The 22,678-nt window shown below is 37.4% G+C and overlaps 1 protein-coding gene across 9 annotated transcripts in view; it reads right to left on the reverse strand.

The window, feature by feature from the left end:
- The window catches only part of LOC114413682 (mediator of RNA polymerase II transcription subunit 25-like), a 35,318-nt gene extending 26,757 nt beyond the window's left edge, over positions 1-8,561 (reverse strand). For 8 of the 9 annotated variants that reach the window (XM_028378213.1, XM_028378258.1, XM_028378252.1 and 5 more), the window contains exons 1-5: positions 8,353-8,560; positions 8,102-8,206; positions 6,835-6,865; positions 6,351-6,411; positions 4,277-4,407 (exon numbers count right to left, since the gene is read on the reverse strand). In XM_028378213.1, the coding sequence (XP_028234014.1) occupies positions 4,277-4,407; positions 6,351-6,411; positions 6,835-6,865; positions 8,102-8,199 (321 nt within the window). In that variant the 5' untranslated portion in view covers positions 8,200-8,206; positions 8,353-8,560. Of the gene's footprint in view, positions 1-4,276; positions 4,408-6,350; positions 6,412-6,834; positions 6,866-8,101; positions 8,207-8,352 lie in introns of all 9 variants that reach the window. The other variant, XM_028378207.1, reaches the window with a different exon arrangement.
- Positions 8,562-22,678: the final 14,117 nt, after the last annotated feature.

The raw sequence follows: 22,678 nt of genomic DNA on the forward strand, positions 1-22,678 counted from the left end.
TATCTAGAATTGCAGTCGACTTCTTTGATCCATCTAGATCTTGCCTTCTGTCTTAGTAACGACTCATGTGATCGAGCCGCCACCCATAAATCCTCCTGAAGCTGCTTCCTGGTCATCACCTCCAGATAAGATAACTGTCTGTCAACTGTAACCTCTTCCATCTTATTCAAATCTTCTTGAATCTTCATGTATTTGTTAAAAGTATCCCCAAATTGTTCTCTATTCCACACCTTAAGTCTGTTCTTGAGGGCTTTTATTTTTTCTTTTAGAACATAACCTCCCCACCCACTCTGCTGGTTGGATGTCCAGCTCTCCTCAACAGCTTTCTTGAACGAGGTGTCATTTAACCAGCAATCCATGATTCTGAAAGGCTTAGGGCCCCAATCAATACTTTTAGATCGAAGTAGTACCGGACAATGGTCAGAGAAATTCCTCTCCATTGTGTAGAGTTGATCCAGGCCATCTGGAAAGCCATTATGGAGATATGAAGAATCTATCCAACTTGCTCCTTGCTGATCCATTAGGTTTTACCCATGTATACTTGCTGTCCACCCATGGCGCTTCCTCAACCTCCAGATCTTCAATCCATGCGTTGAATTCTCTAGACCCACAATCCTACAAGCTCCTGAGGCACGCACCAAATCTCTCTAAAGAATTTCTAATACTGTTGAAATCTCCCAAAATGCACCATAATCCACCTGGGCTCTGAGATTTCAGTTGTTTGATAGACTCCCATAATACTCGCTTACTTTGAATGTCACATGGTGAGTAGATGCTTATAATATTCACTGTTTGAGCCTCTTGAATCCACTTCCCAACCAAGAATACGAAAACCAGTCCCAATTATCTTCCTCTCAAGTTTGAAAGTCTTGTCGCTCCATAGGCACAAAATACCACTAGCCGTGTTAACTGCAGGCTGGTCACCCCACCTAACCTCAGATTCCCCCCATAAAGATTGACACATAGATCTCTCAACCACCTCCTTTTTGGTTTCCTGAAGGCACAACATATCTATCTTTTGCTTGATGATCATCCTTCTAATTGCCGGCCACTTTACCCCCCTCCCTAAATCTCTTACATTGTATGTGATGATATTCATTGACAAAGTTTCCTTCCTCCCAATCTTTGTGGCTCTGTCATGTCCCTTTCTTTCATGTATACTAATTGCTGCATGTGGTTCTCCTGCCCATTCTGATATGACACTCCTAACTCTTTTGTCATCTCCCATAGTTTTCCGGCCTCCTGAATATAATTTATGTCCTGGTCTGCTCCCTGTTGTGATGATTTTTCACCTTAAAAGTGCTGGCCTTCTTGCTCTTGGTCACTTATCTGCATGTGCGTATCTATTTTTCTATCCTGTCGAGTTGTAGCTATTTGCTCTTCCTCATTTACCTCCGTATGGTTCTGTGAGCAAATATTGTATATTTTCTTTTTGCAGCTTCTTTTTCACAAATACACACTGAAGGAATTTGTCTTGTTTCCTTGGGCTGTTGAATTAATAATCTCCTGCTGGGTTACTAATGTGTTGGGGGTGTAGGTAGTAAAACCCAGCCCACTTATTTCTCCCACCTCCATGTCACGTGCCACTGCCCCTTTTATTTGAGGCTCACCTTTTTCAAAAGCTTCAACGGTCTCCTCTGTACCCACCTTTCCTTCTTCATGCTTCTTCTCTCACTTCCTTGCAGGGGTTCAAATCCCGTAAGGGCTTTCTTTCCCTAAATCGCCCAACTCTGGCTCCTCCACTCCTATGCTGTCCCCTTCGTAGGTTGCGTTTTGGGGTTTGGTTGCGCCATCCCTGTCAGCGCTGACCTTGTAGCGGTCCTTAGCACGATCATTACGATCCATGCAATTATCCTCTGGTTCGTTTCCCGAATCTCGACCAGCGGGTAAAAGCGGGACAGGTTCCACTTCTGCCGTGCCGTGGATAGCCTCCTCCATCAGCGTCTCCGCCGTAGCAAGCACACCTAGTTTTTCTCCGCCTTCGCTGACCGCCACTAGCTCCACGATTTGGTGTTTGGCTGCTCCGTCACCTTCTCTGTTATCCTGGGTCTGGTCGTGCATCTTGAGCCCTTGGTCCACAATCTTATCCACTGGGTCATGGATTTGGTTGCACCCAATGGATAATGATCTTACCGACACCGGTTCCGATGCACTGTAATAATGCTCCTTCTCCAACGCCGTCGTCAGTTCCGGCGGCATTCTTCGCCCCATCGTCTTCTCCATCATCTCTTCCCAAATCGCCATCTCCTCTGTCTCCCCCGTCACCCACGGCGCAACCATTTCGCTTTCCTCCAACAAGATATCCTCCGATGAGCTGTACTCCGCCCCCCCCCCCCCCCCGACATCGACAAGTAGTGGAGTATGCCCCGTTTTCTTCTATTACTCTTACCGTGAAAACTTCCCCTTGGATATGAACTTTTACTGTGTGTTGAATCAACGCCGGCCATGGTGTCTTTACCAGGATCCTAGCCCTATCCATTTTCCTCAATTCCTCAACATCATCGTCGACATCCACCGCTTTTCCAATTCCCGCCACTATCTTCGTCATCTGTTGCGAGTCCAAAGCCATTAGAGGTATTCCCCACACCTGCACCCATGTGAGTCTATAACCTGCTCTCACTATCGGGTTCCATCTTTCTAGCGAACAAAACAGGACATCCCTCCCCTCTTCCTCCCTCTCCATCATTTGTCTGGCCTTTTCTTCTGTAAGTCCAAGGATCATAACCATGTCGTCCCCAATATATTTCGGCATTGTGTTCAGTCCAAAATCCCATAGCATGTCTTCCTCAAGTCTATCAAACATGGTGAGATTTTTTAGTCTCCCCACCCATGCGTCCTGCAGCCATTTTCTCCCTGATAGCGGTATGTCAAGGTGCACTTCCGAACTGGAACTATGGTTTACATATTTCGCACCTGTTGGTGGAATCTGCTGGGCCATTCTTGGATTTCTCCTCGCAACAACGTCCGCAAATGTTTCACGCTTAAGGTCCGGAACCTCTTGGTATTTCTTTGTCTAGTATCCTCCTCTCCTTTCCTGAGTCTGTTGTCTAGTGAGTGGTGGGACTCTATTCTCTGGTTGTCTCCATCCATGTGCAGCTCTGTCGTATTTTGGAATGTTAACATATAGTTTTAATCCTCCCAACACAATATTGTCCAGACGCCTCTCCAGCTGATTCACATCATCCACTCCCTTAAATCTCGCGAAGCCATATCTCCTGCCATTTCTATTTCTCTTCTTGGATATGAAAATCTCTCTTACATCTCCCACCTTTTTTAAGTGCTGCCACAGGTCGCCCTCCGTTGCGTCTTCGGGGAAATGAGTGAAATAGAACGAAGAAATATTGTGATGGTCCCTCCAGTTGACCCCCACATAGCTCTGTCGGCCTCCCTTTCCCATTTTCGATGATATTCAGACCTGGGTCCCCCTTCTCTCTCACTCTCACACTCTCATTCCTCTCCTTTCTGGTTCTCACTCTCACCCACCCATCGTTTGTCTCACCGGTGTATCGCTCTCTCTCTTTCGCTCTCATTCTCTCCCGTTTCCTAGAGTTTTTTCATGCACTAAACTATTACTATTGAGATATATATGCACTTCTAATAATTAATGAAACCTCAGAAAACAGAATGTATTATTTATGGAAATTAAAAGAGAGCCTGAGCTCATTCAAGAGGGAAAACACCAGAGCCGAGCTCCTCAGAACAAATTCTCTGTCCAAAATTACCCAGAAATTGACTAACTGCCTTCCGCTATTCTTTCACACACCCTATAGCACGCTGCGTGGCACAACAACCTGCCAGGTTAGCTTCTAACTAACTCACTCTCTACCCCCTTCGCTTTCCTACAGGTATACACCTTCCAAATCTTGGGCTTGTCCTGTTTGGAGCCCAATAAGTGATCCATGCCTTGCTCAGTCTCACTCTCAACATTCAGTGCTCCATCAGAGATGTGTATGCACATCAAAGTTCCAATAGTTAAACATGGGAAATTTTCTAAGTACCATAACTCTCACTGTGAACCAGACCTTGTCCTATATCCCCCAAATGTTAGCCCGCACTATTCAATCTATTACATAAGAATATTTTGATCAAAATAAATAAATCCAATAATCAGAATAAGAAAGCAAAACACTCATACACATGTGAATTTGTGTAGTGAGAGAGAGTAAAGAAGTAAAAGGAAACAACATAAAGAAATGATCATGATTGGATATAAATATGAAATGAACATTGAAAGAATACAAGCAAACAGGAAACTAAATGTAGACAGTATGCATACCATCAGAGCTTCAGCAAGCCCTTCAGCAATCACTGCATCATTAAAACCGCCACCGCTAAAGGGTATAGATGATAGCCACAGGAAGAAAACATCTGGGTCTCTAGTCCAGCCAGTCCGTTGCACAAGACAATCTGCATCCAATGATGATGAACTAAGTAAACATATTCAGTAGACTAACCAAGAGATTATATTGCATATAATTTTGTCAGTGTAAAGCCAGGCAGAATTCAAGCACCATAATCCAAGAGATTATATTCTCAATAAATGGGGCATAGATAACTGTGAGATTATGTTTTGATATGATTCTTGATATTATATTTATTAGTAGAATATTCTATTTCCTATTAATCAATAATTGATCTTGTAATCAATACTGATTCCCTTTTCCATATTATGAATAGCATGAGGTGTGGTCTACATTGACACACAACTTACAGCAAATACTTCATATATGGTATCAAAGCACAGGTTATTCTTGACAGAGGAATATCGAAAACTATCCCCCGCCAAGGACAATAGACCTATTGTCCCTAGTGGACCTTTCTAGCCGTTACACTTATTCCAACAACCCTTTCTCCTTTTCCAGCCACCACCAGCCGCCGTCACTTATCCAGCGACCCACTGTCCTAGTGGACCTTCCTGCTCGCTATCCTTCTTCTAATGACCCTCTTTCATCTGTTTCCGCTTTCATGTGGTATTTTCACCTTTTCCAATGATCTTTCCAACCAATGGCCACATCATCTAACTTGCCTTCCACAGATCTACAAAACGGTGGTTACGGCATTGGCATCCAACATCTCATGTGCCAAACAACACTTCCACACTCCACTATGACGGCATGTCCAATGATGAGGTCACCCACCCTAAACGACCCTAACTAAGAAGTTTTGTGTCAAATGGAGCTCTTTTCCTTAAGGTTTCCCTCTATTTACCTTTTTCACGCAGTCCCTATTCACAGTGAATAGTACTGCACGACTGCTTTGCCCTTGTGAGACAAACATCCCGATGCCTTTTCGTCAAACCTCACCTTCGACCACTATCATCCATCGCTGAAGACCCACCACGCTGTCCACATGCGTAGCCAACTCAAAACATTGTCGTACGCGACCCCGTGCAAGGCCCTAGTGCATGAAGTTCACACACACGACTCATGACGCATCTCTGGCCAACGTCACATTGGTCTTCTCTCCCTCTACCTCAAGGCGTCCCTGGTGGACCTTTCCGCTTTTTTTTTTCACAGGTGAACAATGCCCATCATCATCGCCAAAGGCCACCACATCGTCCACGACTCCATGTGCGCAGCCAACTCAAAACACCGCCGCACGCAACCCCATGCAGGGCCTTGGCGTGTGAGGTTCACGCACACATCGCGTGACGCATCTCCAACGAGCATCACACTGGTCTCCATCGTCATTGCGAGCCTTTGTTGGCTGCTGCAAAGCCATGTTTATCCGGCACAACCACACGACTCGAACCGCCTTTAGTTTCTATAAGGTTTACCACATTTGTAACAAGCTTGGTTCATATCACACATCTGGTCCAACTTGAGGGGGAGTGTGAGATTATGCTTTGATATTATTCCTGATATTATATTTATTATTAGATTATTCTATTTACCGTTAATCTGAGATTGATTAATCTTCTAACCAATATCGATTCCTTTTTCCATATTATAAATAGCATGAGGTGTGATCTACATTGACACACAACTTACAGTACATCATTCTTGTAATAACCTTCGTCAAGTTTCTAGTTTAACTTTCAATTAAGAAAAAAAAACACATTGCACAAATTTTATAAATATAAACTATTTGTTTTATTTTTCACACCCGTGAGTTGCTGAAATTTTATTTTTAGAAATGATTTTTCTTTGTTCCTTTTTCCTTTTTGTAATACATAAGGTATGAAATTATTAGAAATGCAAGCCAGCTGTAAATAAAAAGGAAAATGAACTGGCAGAGTATTGCTGCAACATTAGTTCTATAAGTTTTGAAAGAAAAAAAACTCTGAATCAACAGTTTTTAAACAGCCATGATTCTTGTAACATGAAAAAAGAAAATTAGCAAAACTATACCAGAATAACATCCATGAGTATTATAGGAGACTAAAGCAAACTCCACACTAGAAGAAGAGTTCTGCAAAAGAAAGGGGAAAATATAAATTTAATAGATGAACCATGCAATCATATTATTCAGCAAGACAGAAAGAATATCACACATACTAGTATGATTTCAACAAATTCACTTTTGACCTCTCTAAACAATCAATGGGCTAGCAAAACCTTTTTTCAGTTAGTAAAGTAGTAACTAATAATATTAATATATATAATAGTATTTTGCCACATCAAGAGAAACTTTAGGCTTAAAGCTTAGCTACTTCTGTTGGCAGGCCATCAGGAAAGAATACTTCTTTCCGAAGTCCATCAAAATTACTAAGACATTAACCTAATAAGATATAAACCTAATAAATCAGAAGTGTGCAGTGACACATTAGATACTATAATTTTCTCATTTTTACTGAAGATTGTGAAATTTTCATCAAAGCAAAATGCATATTACCTGCACAGTTGAGACATTTTCACCAAAACACCTGTACAAATACCAAAGTAGGTTAAAACAGGTGCTTTGCATCCTCTATGACAATGTGTAACCTCGAAAATAACTTGAGCAGTACGACAACAGGAGAAAACTGAAATTTGCATATAAACAAAAATGGAAGTGGAAGTATGGAACCTTTAGGCATGATAGCCAATGCATGGTTTTTATTGAATATCAAAGTCCTAGGCAGATGAGGAACTAGACTAGCTTGTCAAGCTAAGACTTCTGCTGAATTCCAAATCTCAAAATACTATGTTTACAAGTACAGAACTAATAAATATATCGTCCTGCCCTTTTGTACTGGATCAGACACTGTTACCTATTTAACATAGCAGAGCAGGCACTATCATTCAGAAAAAGATCATTTGGATTTTGGAATTTTTGGTGAATTCAGTGTAATCTGAGTTAGAGCAGTTTCTCAACACCTGGCTACTCAACAATTTTTATTTTTTTTTAAATGTAAGCAGCTTGAGAATGACTCTAAGATGATTAAATGTGGCTTGGGGGTATAACTAGTTATCCCTTAGGTATTAGCTAAATCAGTTTTTCCCAAAAAAATGACAACTTTTCAGGTAAATTTAGAGATCTTTCATCTTTCTTTTCAATTTTCCTATGTTCATCTTTCTATTTAATCAAACTCATTCATCCTTGCTTGTGACATGTGTTATTTATTAGGATTTGTTAATTTTTTATTATAAATGTTTCCACATCAATAAACATTTTATATTCTTTATTTGTATTATTTAAAAAAAATATTAACAGGCATGTACCTTTCAACACCTGTGTTTCTCTTTTTCTTTTTCGAAATCAATAACAATCAACCCAAACGAACCAGTTTGCGCACAGCACCAAAATCAAAGTTTCTTAACTAATATCAAAAACAAAAGAAAATTCCCAATTTCTTTTTTTTTCTTTTATCTTTCTTTTCTGAATCAATAACAATCAAGCAACCAAAACGAACCACACTTTGAGCAAAGCACCAAAATCAAAATCAGAACCTAACACACCAACAAGAAAAAAGAAAGGAAAAGAAAACCCCTAATTTGAAAGGAAAAATGGAGATATAAGGTGGATTGGATGGTTAAGGGAGAATGGAAGAAGAGGAAGGTTGCGGGTTCGATCCCTCTACTAACAAAACTAATATTTGTCAATAAAAAAAAATTGAAAGGAAAAATTGAAACTAGTATTAAAATTGATAGAAAAAAAGTGGAAGAGAAGAGAAAAGAACCTGATAATCTTGTCGAGATAATCCCTCAGAATGGTCTCCCAATAGGGTCCCATGGCGGCGGTGCTTTCCACAACGACGATAAGCCGTTTTGCCGCCATCACGCCGCTGATTCTCAGAAAAAGCAAAAAATGTTAGGTTTTCATCAACTTCTGAACAGTAAAGGTTTCAATTTATACGAGAAATTGAATTAATTGAAAGAATCGTAGTATATTGCAGAGATGGAAAGTCGTAGGGTGCATTCAAGGGATTACCATAACTGCAAAATGAAATGAATTAAGAAAGAAGCGCACACTGTTTTGTTTTTTTCGAATTAATTTTTGGGCGTGGGATGAATGCAGTGGCGGGTGGCCACTGGGCAGTGCTGTGTTCAGTGCCACTCCCGCGAGCATTTTGATTTAAATGTGTCTGAACTCTGAACTCAGAACTCGGAACTCAGAAAGACGTTTGTGTTGACTTCTGTAGTGCCAGTTGTGCCTACAAGGGAGAATTTGGTAAATGACACAATGTTATTAAAAGTTTTTCACTCATGCATTAAATATTAGTTTAATTATTCTGCTGGCATCCATGACTTTTTTACCCAAATAATATAAATAAATATTTATCTAAATAATATAACTTAATTTTTATTTACACAAATAATATAAATCATTATGCAAGATGACAGTTTTATTTATAAAAAAAAACGGACTTTAGAAATCTGTTTCTAAAAAATTGATTTCTAAAATATGTTTTTTTTACCTAGTTTACAAATCAATTCCTAAGTAATCAACTTCTAAGTTAGACTTTTTTTAACTCAATTTAGAAATCATTTATTAATTTTTTATTTTGTTTTTTATTTCTTTTATTTTTTTTGTTTTTTAAAATTGTTTTCATTTTTCCTTTTTAATTATCTATATTTATGTTTAAATTGTTTAAACTGAAAATAATTTTATTTTGAGAACACTTTGTATTTTTTATTTATTTTAATTTTATTTTTGTATTATTGAATTTTAAAAAAAAAATGAGAACACGTTGTAGTTTGAGACCTGTTTTTTTAAAAGAAAAACATGAATAAAATAAAATATTTAACCTAACAAGACGATAAACTATAATAATTTATTTTATAAATATTAAGAATACTTACACATATTCTGTCGAACGTATTCCTTCGTATATTTTACTTTCTAATTCATATTATAATTATTAAATAGATTTATTTTAAAATATTTTACTAAAATGAAATAAGATTTATTTAAAAATTGTTTAATTAAAAAGCAATTTTAAAATGATACTACTACTAACTACTATGAAGATGTGTTGTTACTTGTTACTATAACTTATAACTTATTTGTTATTTTTCACAAGGGTTTGGAATTTTAATTAATATGAGATGGTTTTTGAACTAGTAAGTTCAATTTCAAAAACATTTATATTTTAGCATATTTATTTGAAAACTTAAAATTATAGACTATAGAAGATTTTTTTTTTAATTTGATAGTTTTGAAAAAGTAAAATTATAGTTTAACGCCTAAGGTAATTTAATAGTTTTATAAACTTTCGAAATTTAATAGTTTAACGTGGGTATATTTTATTTACGATGATTGATTTATTTGATTAAGTTTTTAAAATATAAATGAGTTTGTTTAAACTTAAAAAAAAATTTAAAAAAATATTTTTTAATGAGTAGATAAGGGAGGTGTTTGCTTAAATTTATTTCTTGATAAAAATATTTATTTCTAATTTATATTGTTTATTTTTATTTCTTAGTTTAAAAGTTCTTTTGATGCAATAATTGATTGATTGACCATGACTACCAAAAAATATATATATATATATAGAGAGAGAGAGAGACCTTTATATTTTCATTTTATTTGGTTATTAAAATATATATTTGAAACTAAAAAAAACATATGTAACCAACAAGTTGAATTGAACTAAAATATTTAAATTGCAAAATATATATAAAATTACCAATAATAGAACAAAATATTTAAATTTGAAACAATAGAACAAAATTTAAAAAATACAAAGAATATGACATAAACTTAACGTTGTTGGCTTGAGTCTATACGGTGGAAGCAATTTTTCTTTGAATGGTCTGAGATGCGACACATGGAACATCGCTTTGGTTGATCTGATTCTCAAATATCCATTTCGACGTGGATATGAGAGGAGACAGGACGACCCTTAGAATTTCTTTTCTTGTTTGGGTCGAGGTAGATTATTGGCTCGTGAAATGGTGGCCAATACGCTTCGTTGCACAATTCTCCAAACAATCCTTTGTGTACATTGGAGACACTTTCCACTGTATACACAGGATGTATGTAGTTCCTGTACTCATGGTGAGCATGCTTACAACAAGGAACAACATGAGAACAAGGCATGTGCAATTTTTGGAAGTCACACCACCTTTCATCCAGTCTAACCATGAAATTTCCAGCGGGTCGAACCTCTCTCGGGTTTATTGTCTCCTGGACCAAGAATCGTGTGTCGCATCGATCGAACTCAAGAATAATGTGATTATTTGTCTTTCTCTGTGCATCTTCAATGGTCTTGTTTAGTACTTGCATATAAATTTGACCAGATGTAAAAATTGTTGTGACTTCTCTCCCTTTTTTATTGAACAATGCATTACACCTTAGTTATGTTGATTTTACTGGCGCACTTATTAGCAAATTTCTTGATTTCTTGAGTACTGAATTAATCGACACAGCAAAATTAGTGGTCATGTGTCCCCATTATCGGTCATCATCCCATGCGAGAGTCCATTTTTCTTGCAAAATCTCACTAAGCCAATTAATTGCTTGATGACCATTTGTTTCCTCCCTCATAATGTCATAGTAGCAATTGAATGTAGGCTTTATCCTTGCATATGTTGAGTAGTTATAAACGTACAGTTTCAATATTGTGAATAATACAAAATGAAGCGATATTTAATATGAAGAAAAAGAAGTTTAGCCCTCACCCATATTAATAGTTAGTTTTTTTATGTTATTGTACTTGAACCTCCTCATGTAATTTTGTGCAATGTGTCAAATGCAGAACACGTGCACAAAATTATGTGTCATCCACCCACTATCATGTCTTGAGTAGGTACTTTTTATTAACTCATGTCTATCTAAAATCAAACATAGACCATGTTGTGGAGTGACATGCCTTCTTAAATTTTGGAGGAAGAAGAGCCATGCTTCCATTGTTTCATTCTCGACAATAGAAAAGGCTATTGGAAGGATTTTATTGTCGTCATCTTGTGCGACTGTCACAAGGAGGATCTCCTTGTACTTCTGTACAACCATGTTTCATCGACTTGAACCATAGGCTTGCAATATTGAAACCCATCGATACACGATCCAAAACTCCAAAAAAGACTATGGAATTTCACGAAACCCTCTACTGTTTGACCTCCTTGTGGTGGCATTGGCAGTATTTCCTTCTCCACAACCATACCAGGAAAAATTGTTGCATAACTTGCAACAAATCTCGATAAATCATGGAACGATCTTTCCCAGTTGTTGTAGATGTTTTCAATGGCCTTTTTCTTTGTCAACCATGTTTTTCGGTACGTGGTAGTGTATCCTTCAGTGCTTTTGATGTGTGATATCAAGACTGACACTGAAGTTGATGGATCGTTTTCAATCAATGCGTGGATGCTTTTATTGATGAGCATATACGATAACTTTGTATGATCTTGTGAGATTGATGGATTTGAACATGTATGGGATTCATGAAACTTTCTTATTTCCCACTACTTACTTGCAAGGATGTATGATGCCCTACACCCCCAGGCAACACTATCATCATCACAAATGACAATTAACTTTATTGAGTTTGATAGTTGTGTCTTATAGTTAGCTCCTTTACTCACATGATATTGCTGCAAAGCATGTTGTACTTCTTGTTTTGTTAGAAAATGCATCCCTTCAAAAAGGAGTCTCCATCGAATGTTAGACTTCTTCACGATCCAAGCTATTGTTATATTCAGAATCTTCAAATTTAGATTCTTCAAAATTATGCATGTGTGGTGGTATGTAGTATGGTGGTACAGTTCTTATTGGTGAAATAGGCTCAACTTCTTCCACATCATCTCCTAGGGTTGATTGTAAAGAACTTCATCTTCATCCTCACAAATGGGACCAAATTCTTCGTTAAGTAAGCCAGGCTCTGTTGTAAACTTAGGCTCATTTGGTTGGATTTATGAGGTAGACTCTACTATAGGGGTACTCAAATATGGATGAGGTTGATCCTTAGTAACATCAAATGTTTGTGAGTCTAACAAATTGGAGGAAAATGGTGCGTAAAGAAGTTGAGTAAAAGAAGATGTGTTTGGTTCAAATAAATTTTGTTGTGGTTAGGGTAGGAAGTGTATGTAGCTAGATGTTTGCATACAATTCAATGCATGAAAGAATATCACGTTGGAGAACAACAAAAATCATACATTTGACGTCTTCGTCATCAAAAAGTTGCACTATTGTAAACTTAAGCATTTCCCGCCCCACTACATGTGGGTATTGGAATGAAATATCGCATACATGTCTAATGGTTAAAGTCTGAGCCTTTGGTGGATTTTTCTTTCCAAGGATTCAAGTGTGAGGCCTCACTTTGTTTGAAATAACATCGAGTGAGGGTATTGAAATGTATCCCCTTCATCTGTTTTAGTTATTTGACCATTGTAGTGCACTATCCAATTGACAAATGAGGAAGACATGTTGTGATGCAATCCTACCCCCAAGGGTATTGGATAGAAGACTCCAAGAGGATTGAGCTAGAGCTGCTAAAGAAGGCCCTAGGATTCTCATGAACCTCAAGGTAGATTTCTGAGCCCATGGGCCAAGGTTGGGTCCACTCTTCTTTGTAAATATTAGAATAGGTTTTTCCTTCTTTTGAGCCTTGTATTTTGGCCATTCTAGTAGTATAGAGTTTTAGCTTTGTATTTGTGGGCATTTTGAGTAGCCTTTGTAGTTGGGACTTTTTTGTATTTTCATGTATTTTGGCATGGGGGTGAGCTTAGCTATTATAAGGGGGTGTGTAGCTAAGCTCTAGCTTCTCATCTCAAGGAGGTAAGCTTATCTATTAGAGGAGTGTGTATAGCTAAGCTCTAGCTTCTCTAGGAAGCTTCTCAAGGAGGTGAGCATAGTTATTAGAAGGGTGTGTGTAGCTAATCTCTAGCTTCTCAAGGAAGCTTTTCAAAGAAGCTTCTCAAGGAAGCTACCTAGGCTATAAATAGAAACATGTGTAACACTTGTTGTAACTTTGATGAATAAGAGTCTTGTGAGACACACTTCAAAGTTCAACTTCTCTCCCTCTTTGCATCCTTCAATTTTGTGCTCCCCCCCTCCCTCCCTCTCTCTCTCTCTCTTTCTTTTCCTCCATTGAAGCTTCCTCTCTAAGCTTCTTATCCAAGGCACTCTCTTGGTGGTGAAACTTCTTCTTCCATAGCTTATTCCCTAGTGGATGGTGCCTCCTCTCACCTCTTCTCCTTTATCTTGTGCTGCATCTCCATGGTGGAAAATCACCATTGAAGAATCTCATTGAAGCTCAAAGATTCAGCCTCCATAGAAGCTTCACAAGCAAGCTTCCATCAAGTGGTATCAGAGCACAAGAGCTTCAAGTAGGTGCTCCTTCAACCTCCATTAATTTTCAGCTTTACCTTCTCCTCTATTGTTGTTTCTTCATTTTTCTCTATGTATCTCCTCACATTTCTTGTGCTAAATTTTGTTAACATGATTCTCTAGAATTTCCACCGATTAAACTTGCTATAGCTAAATTTGATTTTCTATGGTTCAAATTTCTTGTTCTTGTTCTTGAACCATGAATTAAGTTGAGTTTAGGTTCCTTTGAGTTTTGTCTTGCTATTTTTTGTGGCTGAAACCTAAACCATAAAATTCTTACAAAAACATTAAAGTAGAAGAAAACCTCAAAAATCTAGAGTGACTTGTTCACCTATTGTAGTTTTGTCATAGAAGTCATGTCTAGTCATGACACTTGTCACATAAGATTTCTTATGTTGTGCTGAATTTTATTTTTCTTGTTTCTTTGTCTAACTCATTTGTTCAAGAGTGTATGAAATTCTTTTAGCCTATTATTTGTTTTGAGTCAAATCTTTCATGTTAATTAGTCCTTAACATGTTCATGCAAAATTCTTAGAGAGTCTTTGATTGTGAACCTTTTCTTGAACTTTTAGGTTTTCTTATGATTGTGTCTATTGTGAATTTGAGTTTTGGTGATTGAATTGCTGGCTGAAATGTTGATCCTAAGTGAATATTGAACTCCTAAAACTGTGGTAAAAAATCCTAGTGAGTTCAACATACATAGGAAGGTTGAAAGTAAGCCCAAGGCAATCAATATACCATGCTTAAAAGAAAATCGCTGGTGCTGGCAGCTTGAACATACAAACTTGTAAAAATTACTGAGAATTGGTTAGTTCGAATTTTGACCTGAAATTTTTACTGAATTTTCTAGACATCTGGAAAAAATTTATACAAAAAGAACCAAGTGATTTGGATAAAAGAAAAAATACTAAAAATCACACAATTTGGCAGAAAAATCAGTATCCAGGAAAAAAACAGTGAAAGGGAAGTGTGCTTGTTGTTTTGGCTCAAAATTTATTTTATAATTGGTTCGTATTTTATACCAATCTTAGTTCCTAAATTTAAATTGAAAATTAGTGTGAAAAACATGGGCCAAAGCTAGAGGTTTTTTGAGTCTTTTTTTTATAGTTTTTTTTACTATACTCTAGAGCCATTCTAAGTTTCTCATTGAGTCCAAGCTTGCTTCTATGTCCTTTTCATTGATTTAATTGTTGAATAATCCTTGAAAATTTGTCTTGTTAAAACTCCATTGGTTTAGCTTTCATTTCATTTTTTTTGTCTTTGGTTATTGCTTGTCTCTTTATTTCCTTGTTTGTGAGTTACCATATAGGGAATTGGAAAGGAGGATTGGTGTCATCCCTTGAAGAATTTGAGTCAAGAAGCAAGGGGCTAACCACCTTAAGAGCTATTGGACTAAGAAGCATTCCAAATTGAGTGAATCACCAAAGAGAGAACAACCACCAAAATTGAGGACATTTTGTAATTTTTTAATTTGCAATTTACTTACTTTCATTGCTTTCAAATTTTGTAACAAAAAGGCTTTTCATTGGAAGTAAGTTGGGAGCCTCCAATGTCACCCTACTTCCCTTTGTGAGTAATAATTTTAGGCAATTTTTCCCTTAGAATTGTGAATGTTTTATTGGGAACCTTAAATGTGGTCATCCAAACACTCTTAGGATTCGCCTAGTTTACATTTCTTGCTTACTTTCATAGCTTATTTCCTTTACCTTCCATTGTCTAACCACCTAGATAGTTTACCTTTTACCAATTAGTTTTTACCTTATCTTTCACACCTCTTTAAGTGTTTATTTTGGCTAGTTTCAACCATAGTTTCTTTTACCTTTTGTTTTCAAACCCCCAACAATAAAGAACCACAACTTAGGAACCAACATGAGTCATCATTCAATTAGTGTTAATGGTGAGGGTACTAGTCATAAGGACCCTCTATCTAGAATCTTAGATGAGTTGAGTTCCCTTAAGTTATGGAAAGAAAAACAAGAGAGAAAAGAAAAAGGTAAAAAAAGGGTGGAAGAAATAAGTCAAGATGAAAGAGAGAAAATAAGAGAGGAAGAAAGAAGAAAAATAATGAAAGAAATGAAAAGAGAAAAACATGTCTCCTATAGTAGTCATAACTCTTGCAAGGGCCTAAGTGAAAAACTTTGTGATTATTACGAAGGAAGGCATAGGTCACATCTTAGACCTCACTACCATAGAAGAGAAAAGGAAAGAAAGCCTCAAGAGGCTAACATTAACCTCCCATACTTCCATGGGAAGGACAATGTAAAGGCTAACTTAGTTTGGGAAATAAGGGTAGAGCAACAACTTAAAAAGAAGTCTACGTCAAAATCTTATGGCCCTCACTCTTATCCAAAGAAAGACCAAGGTCAAGGCATCTTAGGGGTGACACCTTCTAAGCCCAAAGATGATAAGGGGAAGTCAATAGAAAAGCAAGCCCCTAAGGCTAGTATGCAAGAGAAAACTAGCTCTATAAAGTGCTTTAAATGTCTTGGAAGATGACACATTACTTCTCAATGCCCCACCACAAAAACCATGATTATGAGGGGCCAAGACATTTATAGTAGCCAAGATAAGGCTACTACTTCACCTTCCTCTAATGAAAGTGAAGAAGCAAAAGGGGAAGAATCTAGTGAAGAAATCTACCCCCAAGAAGAAGGACAACCATTAGTGGTTAAAGAGAAGTGTTAGGAGGTAAGTGTCTCCTCCAATAGATTAGCTAAGAAGGAAACTCATTTTACAATAAAGACAAACATTAAAGAAACTTTCCCTCTTAGACAACCTCCACATTTTCTTTTTTGTAAAAAGACACTTGCTAGCATTGACACACCTCTTGGGCTTGAGTTTGTTCCTCAAGTAAAGAAGTTGTTGGATGAGGGTTTGGTTCGCAAGAGCTTAAATCCTTGTGCTTTGTTGGTGCCCAAAATAGGTATTATTAGGCACCAAGTCCCTAAAATAGGTGGTATGATGAATGTTTTGAGTGGTGCAACCCTTTTTCGTAAAATCACTCGTGCACCTAACATCTTCATGGTGTGTGTACATAGGGACCCGTTAGGTAGGTTTGTTCTTATTTTTGGTTTTAATACAAACTTAGGTGCTCATATGGGACACCTTAAGTTTGTCGTATTTTTTTGTAGGAATAATCAACATGAAAATACAGAAAAAGGTACGCTTTATTGCATTACTTTCCTTAATTTTTTAAATAGTATTCAAGGGGTTCCCATGAACCCTAAGAGAATAAAGGTCATTCCTGATTGGCCCACTCCACCAAGTATAAGGGAAATGTGGGGCTGCCATGACTTAACAAACTTTTACAAAAGGTTTGTCCCATATTTTTATATACTTGTAGCTCCACTCATTGAGTTGGTGAGGAACAATGTTCACTCATAGGAAGATGTCCATGAAAGGGGTTTTCAAACCTTACCCTACTCTAACATACACAACACCACTAATACATATATTTTTATTCTTTTTACAGGTGTCGAGGGAAGGGGCCCAAAATATGAAGAACCTCGGGATTTGAGGTCAAATCCTTTCCAAGGTGGAGGGGATGATGCAATCCTACCCCCCAAAGGTATTGGATAGAAGACTCCAAGAGGATTGGGCTAGAGCTGCTAAAGAAGGCCTTGGGGTTCTCATGAACCCCAGGATAGATTTCTGAGCCCATGGACCAAGGTTGGGTCCTATCTTCTTTGTAAATATTAGAATAGGTTTTTCCTTCTTTTGGGCCATGTATTTTGGCCATTCTAGTAGTATAGGGTTTTAGCCTTGTATTTCAAGGCATTTTGAGTAGTCTTTGTAGTAGGGACTTTTTTTTTATATTTTCATGTATTTTGGCATGAGGTGAACTTAGCTATTATAGAGGGTGTGTGTAGCTAAGCCGTAGCTTCTTTAGGAATCTTCTCAAGGAAGCTTCTCAAGAAGGTGAACTTAGTTATTAGAGGGGTGTGTGTAGCTAAGCTCTAGCTTCTCAAGGAAGTTTTCTCAAAGAAGCTTCTCAAGGAAGTTTTCTCAAGAAAGCTTCTCAAGGAAGCTACCTAGTCTATAAATAGAAGCATGTGTGACACTTGTTGTAACTTTGATGAATGAAAGTCCTATGAGACACACTTCAAAGTTCCACTTCTCTCCCTCTTTTATTCCTTCAATTTCGTGCTCCCCCTTCTCTCTTTCTTTTCCTCCATTAAAGCATCCTCTCAAAGGCTCATCTTGGTGGTGAAGCTCCTTCTTCTATGGCTTATTCCCTAGTGGATGGCGCCTCCTCTCACCTCTTCTCCTTTGTCTTCCGCTACATCTCCATGGTGGAAAATCACCATTAAAGGACCTCATTGAAGCTCAAAGATCCAACCTCCATAGAAGCCCCACAAGCAAGCTTCCATCAAGTAACCTTGTGTTGATTTTTGTCAACCATGACAAAGGCTTCCGGTAGATCTGTAGCGGACTCCTTTGATGATGGTGAATCAGATGATGTAGAGTCAGAAGATTGAGCTTCTTCTTCTAGAATGGAAGTTACTGTCCTATCTTGCAACGATTTCCTTCTCCTATCGGCACTGTTCCTTCTTAAAGTAGCTTCAAATTCCAAGTCCAGAGGAACTAAATTACTTGTAGGAGATCTATGCATACAAAATACTGACAGGAACATCGGTTATCCAATTCAAGAAGAAAACAAATATAGACAACACAAGTATTCACAAATAATCAAAGAATAACAGATAGACACTTAAAGAACTGAACTAAACTTTCCAAATAGAAAGAAGGTCCCCGGCAAGGGCGCCAAAAACTTGTTCGACGGTCGGCAAGTGCACCGGATCGCGTAAGTAGATGAATACCGGGTATCAAACTCTCGGGGAACTTGTTTTACTTGGTAAAGTTGTGGTTCAATAAATAAGTGCCTTTGGATGAAAGTTTGGTGCGTGGTATGGACAAGTATGCAACTAAACTATTCAACAGTAAATCATGTGAGTAGTGGTGTGTGAAGACAGATAAAGAACGTGTTGGTCTTCCTACTGGATGACTGATGTTATTAAAGATGGTCTCTACCTAACAATGTTTCTGTGGTCTATGATGTCTCCTGGACTGCTAAACCCCGATGTCTCATGCATGTTTAGCCTAATCCTAGTCAAGCATCATCCTCAGATCCCACTTTTTGGACTAAACCTGACCAGAATCGCATTAAGACATACATACCAACAACTAGGTTACTGTACCCCGATCCCTCGTGACAATACGATAAACTAGCTCCGTCCTATCAAGTTCTAAGGATCAAACCATTTCCCAATGTTGAGTGACCCTAACTGAGCATGCATTTACGTGATCAAGGCAAAAGCATACTAACATGAAATACTAATAGTACAAAGAACACATAAAACATCATCAGATAGATATAAAAGTATTTACATCAAATACCCCATAGGAAGAACCAACTGAGGATTTAGCTCTCCATAGCAGGGAGGCTTCTTTTACAACCAAGAGAAGAGAAAGTGAAAGATTGAAGAATTAAAAGTAGTGGGGATCTCTCCTCCACCTCTAGAAACCTCACAATCACTCAAAATCTCCTCCAATGTTTCGCAAGATAGCTTCCTTTTCAAGCTCAGTTCTCTCCAGTCTCTCCACAGCCAAAAACTCCATAAAAAACTCAACAACCCTTTCAATTTTGAGATTCAGCTTTAAATAGGCAATTCTGTTGGGAGGCGCACGCTTAGCGGTAGATAGCCTCACTTAGCACGTGTAAGTAACTTCTGGCTTAATGCTAGTCATGCTCGCTCAACCTGGAAGTTCAAGCAGTGCGCTTAGCTAATTGATTCTCGCTGAGCGCATCATGACAACTCATCTACTTCTAGGATCTTCTGCCGCTTAGCCATGAACTGCTGCGCTTAGCGGATGGCTCGCTAAGCCAGAGAATTGGCTTAGCGAGCGGCTCAAAATTAGCACTTCCACCAAACTTGCCTAATTAGCCTGAAATTGAAAAGAAATGATCATTAAATACACAAAATGGGGATACTTAGTACTTATTACCTATATTTAACAAAAAGTAATTACAACACTACAAAATGACCATAAATGGGAGGAGTTATATACAATTTACACAAGTTTCTTTCACAAAAGTTAGTCATATTATTTGACTAACATTTTGTCACAAAAGTACTTATGTTGTGCTGAATTTTATTTTTCTTGTTTCTTTGTCTAACTCATTTGTTCATGAGTGTATGAAATTATTTTAGCCTTTTAGTTTATTTGAGTCAAATCTTGCATGTTAATTAGTCCTTAACATGTTCATGCAAAATTCTTAGAGAGTCTTTGGTTGTGAACCTTTTCTTGAACTTTTAGGATTCCTTATGATTGTGTCTATTGTGAATTTGAGTTTTGATGATTGAATTGCTGGCTGAAATTTTGATCCGAAGTGAATATTGAACTCTTAAAACTGTGGTAAACAAGCCTAGTGAGTTCAACATACATAGGAAGGTTGAAAGTAAGCCCAAGGCAATCAATATACCATGCTTAAAAACTTCGAAGTCTAAAATTGTTGGTGTTGGCAGCTTGAACATACAAACTTGTAAAAAATACTAAGAATTGGTCACGGCGAATTTGGAGCTGAATGTTTTACTGAATTTTCTAGACATATGGTAAAAAACTATAAAAAAAGAACCAAGTGATTTGGATAAAAGGAAAAAATACGAAAAATCACACAAGTTAGCAGAAAAATCAGTATCCAAGAAAAAAAAAGTGAAAGGGAAGTGTGCTTGTTGTATTGGCTCAAAATTTGTTCTGTAATTGGTGCCTATTTTATACCAATCTCAGTTCTGAAATTTCAATTGAAAATTAGTGTGAAAACAATTGCCAAAACTAGAGGTTTCTTGAGTTTTTTTTTTATAGTTTTTTTACTCTACTTTAGGTCATTCTAAGTTTCTCTTTGAGTCCTAGCTTGCTTCTATGTCCTTTTCATTACTTTAATTGTTGAATAATCCTTGAAAATTTGTCTTGTTAAAACTCTATTGGTTTAGCTTTCATTTCATTTTTTTGGTCTTTGGTTATTGCTTGTCTCTTTGTTTCCTTGTTTGTGAGTTGCCATATAGGGAATTGGAAAGGAGGATTGGTGCCATCCATTGAAGAATTTCAGTCAAGAAGCAAGGGGCCAACCACGTTAAGAGTTATTGGACAAAGAAGCACTCCAAATTGAGTGAAACACCAAAGAGAGAATAGCCACTAAAATTGAGGACCTTTTTGTAATTAGCAATTTATTTGTAATTGGACACTTGTATGTTTACCTTCATTACTTTCAAATTTTGTAACAAAAAGGCCTTTCATCGGAAGTAAGTTGGCAACCTCCAATAGGTCACCCTACTTCCATTTGTGTGTAATAATTTTAGGCAAATTTCCCTTTGGATAGTGAGTGCTTTATTGGGAACCTTAAATGAGGTCACCCAAACACTTTTAGGATCCGCCTAGTTTACATCTCTTGCACTTAATTTCTTGCTTATTTACATAGCTTATTTTCTTTACTAGTTTCATGTAGTTTATCTTGTTATTGCATAATACTTTTTTCTTGCTTATCACGCTTATCTTGATTTCTTTTAAACCCTAGCTTTTACCTTTTTCAAACCCCCAACAAGAAAGGCCCACAACTTAGGAACCAATATGAGTTATCATTCATCTAGTGTTAATAGTGAGGGTACTAGTCATAAGGACCCTCTATCTAGAATCTTACATGAGTTGAGTTCCCTCAAGTTATGGAAAGAAAAACTAGAAAGAAAAGAAAAAGGAAAAGAGAGGGTAGAAATAAATCAAGATGAGAGGGAACAAATAAGGAAAGAAGAAAGAAGGAAAATACTAAAAGAGTTAAGAAAAGAAAAATATGCCTCCTATAGTAATCATGACTCTTGCAAAAGCCTAAGTGAAGAACTTTGTGACTATTATGAAGGAAGGCATAGGTCACATCTTAGACCTCACTCCAATAGGAGAGAAAAGGAAAGAAATCCTCAAGAGGCTAACATTAACCTCTCATACTTCCATGGGAAGGACAATGTAGAGGCTTACTTAGATTGGGAAATAAGGGTAAAGCAACAACTTAGAAGGAAGTCTACTTCAAAATCTTATCGCTCTCACTCATATCCAAAGAAAGACCAAGGTCAAGGCATCTTAGGGGCGGCACCTTCTAAGCCCAAAGATGATAAGGGAAAGACAATAGAAAAGCAACCCCCTAAGGCTAATATGCAAGAGAAGACTAGCTGTATAAAGTGCTTTAAATGTCTTGGAAGAAGACACATTACTTCTCAATGCCCCACAAAGAAAACCATGATTATGAGGGGCCAAGACATTTATAGTAGCCAAGATGAGGCTACTACCTCACCTTCCTCTAGTGAAAGTGAAGAAGCAAAAGGGGAAGAATCTAGTGAAGAAATCTACCCCCAAGAAGAAGGACAACCATTAGTGGTTAAAGAGAAGTGTTAGGAGGTAAGTGTCTCCTCCAAGAGATTAGCTAAGAAGGAAACTCATTTTACAATAAAGACAAACATTAAAGAAACTTTCCCTCTTAGACAACCTCCACATTTTCTTTTTTGTAAAAAGACACTTGCTAGCATTGACACACCTCTTGGGCTTGAGTTTGTTCCTCAAGTAAAGAAGTTGTTGGATGAGGGTTTGGTTCGCAAGAGCTTAAATCCTTGTGCTTTGTTGGTGCCCAAAATAGGTATTATTATGCAACAAATCCCTAAAATAAGTGATATGATGAATGTGTTGAGTGTTGTAACCCTCTTTTGTAAAATCACTCATGCACCCAACATCTTCATGATTCGTGTACATAGGGACTCATTAGGTAGGTTTGTTCTTATTTTTGGTTTTAATACAAACCTAGGTGCTCATATGGGACACCTTAGGTTTGTCGTACTTTTTTGTAGGAATAATCAACATGAAAATACAGAAAAAGATATGTTTTATTGCATTACTTTCCTTAATTTTTTAAATAGTATTCAAGGGGTTCCCACGAACCCTAAGAGAATAA

Source organism: Glycine soja, chromosome 1 (genome assembly GCF_004193775.1).
Source record: "Glycine soja cultivar W05 chromosome 1, ASM419377v2, whole genome shotgun sequence".
NCBI lineage: Eukaryota > Viridiplantae > Streptophyta > Magnoliopsida > Fabales > Fabaceae > Glycine > Glycine soja.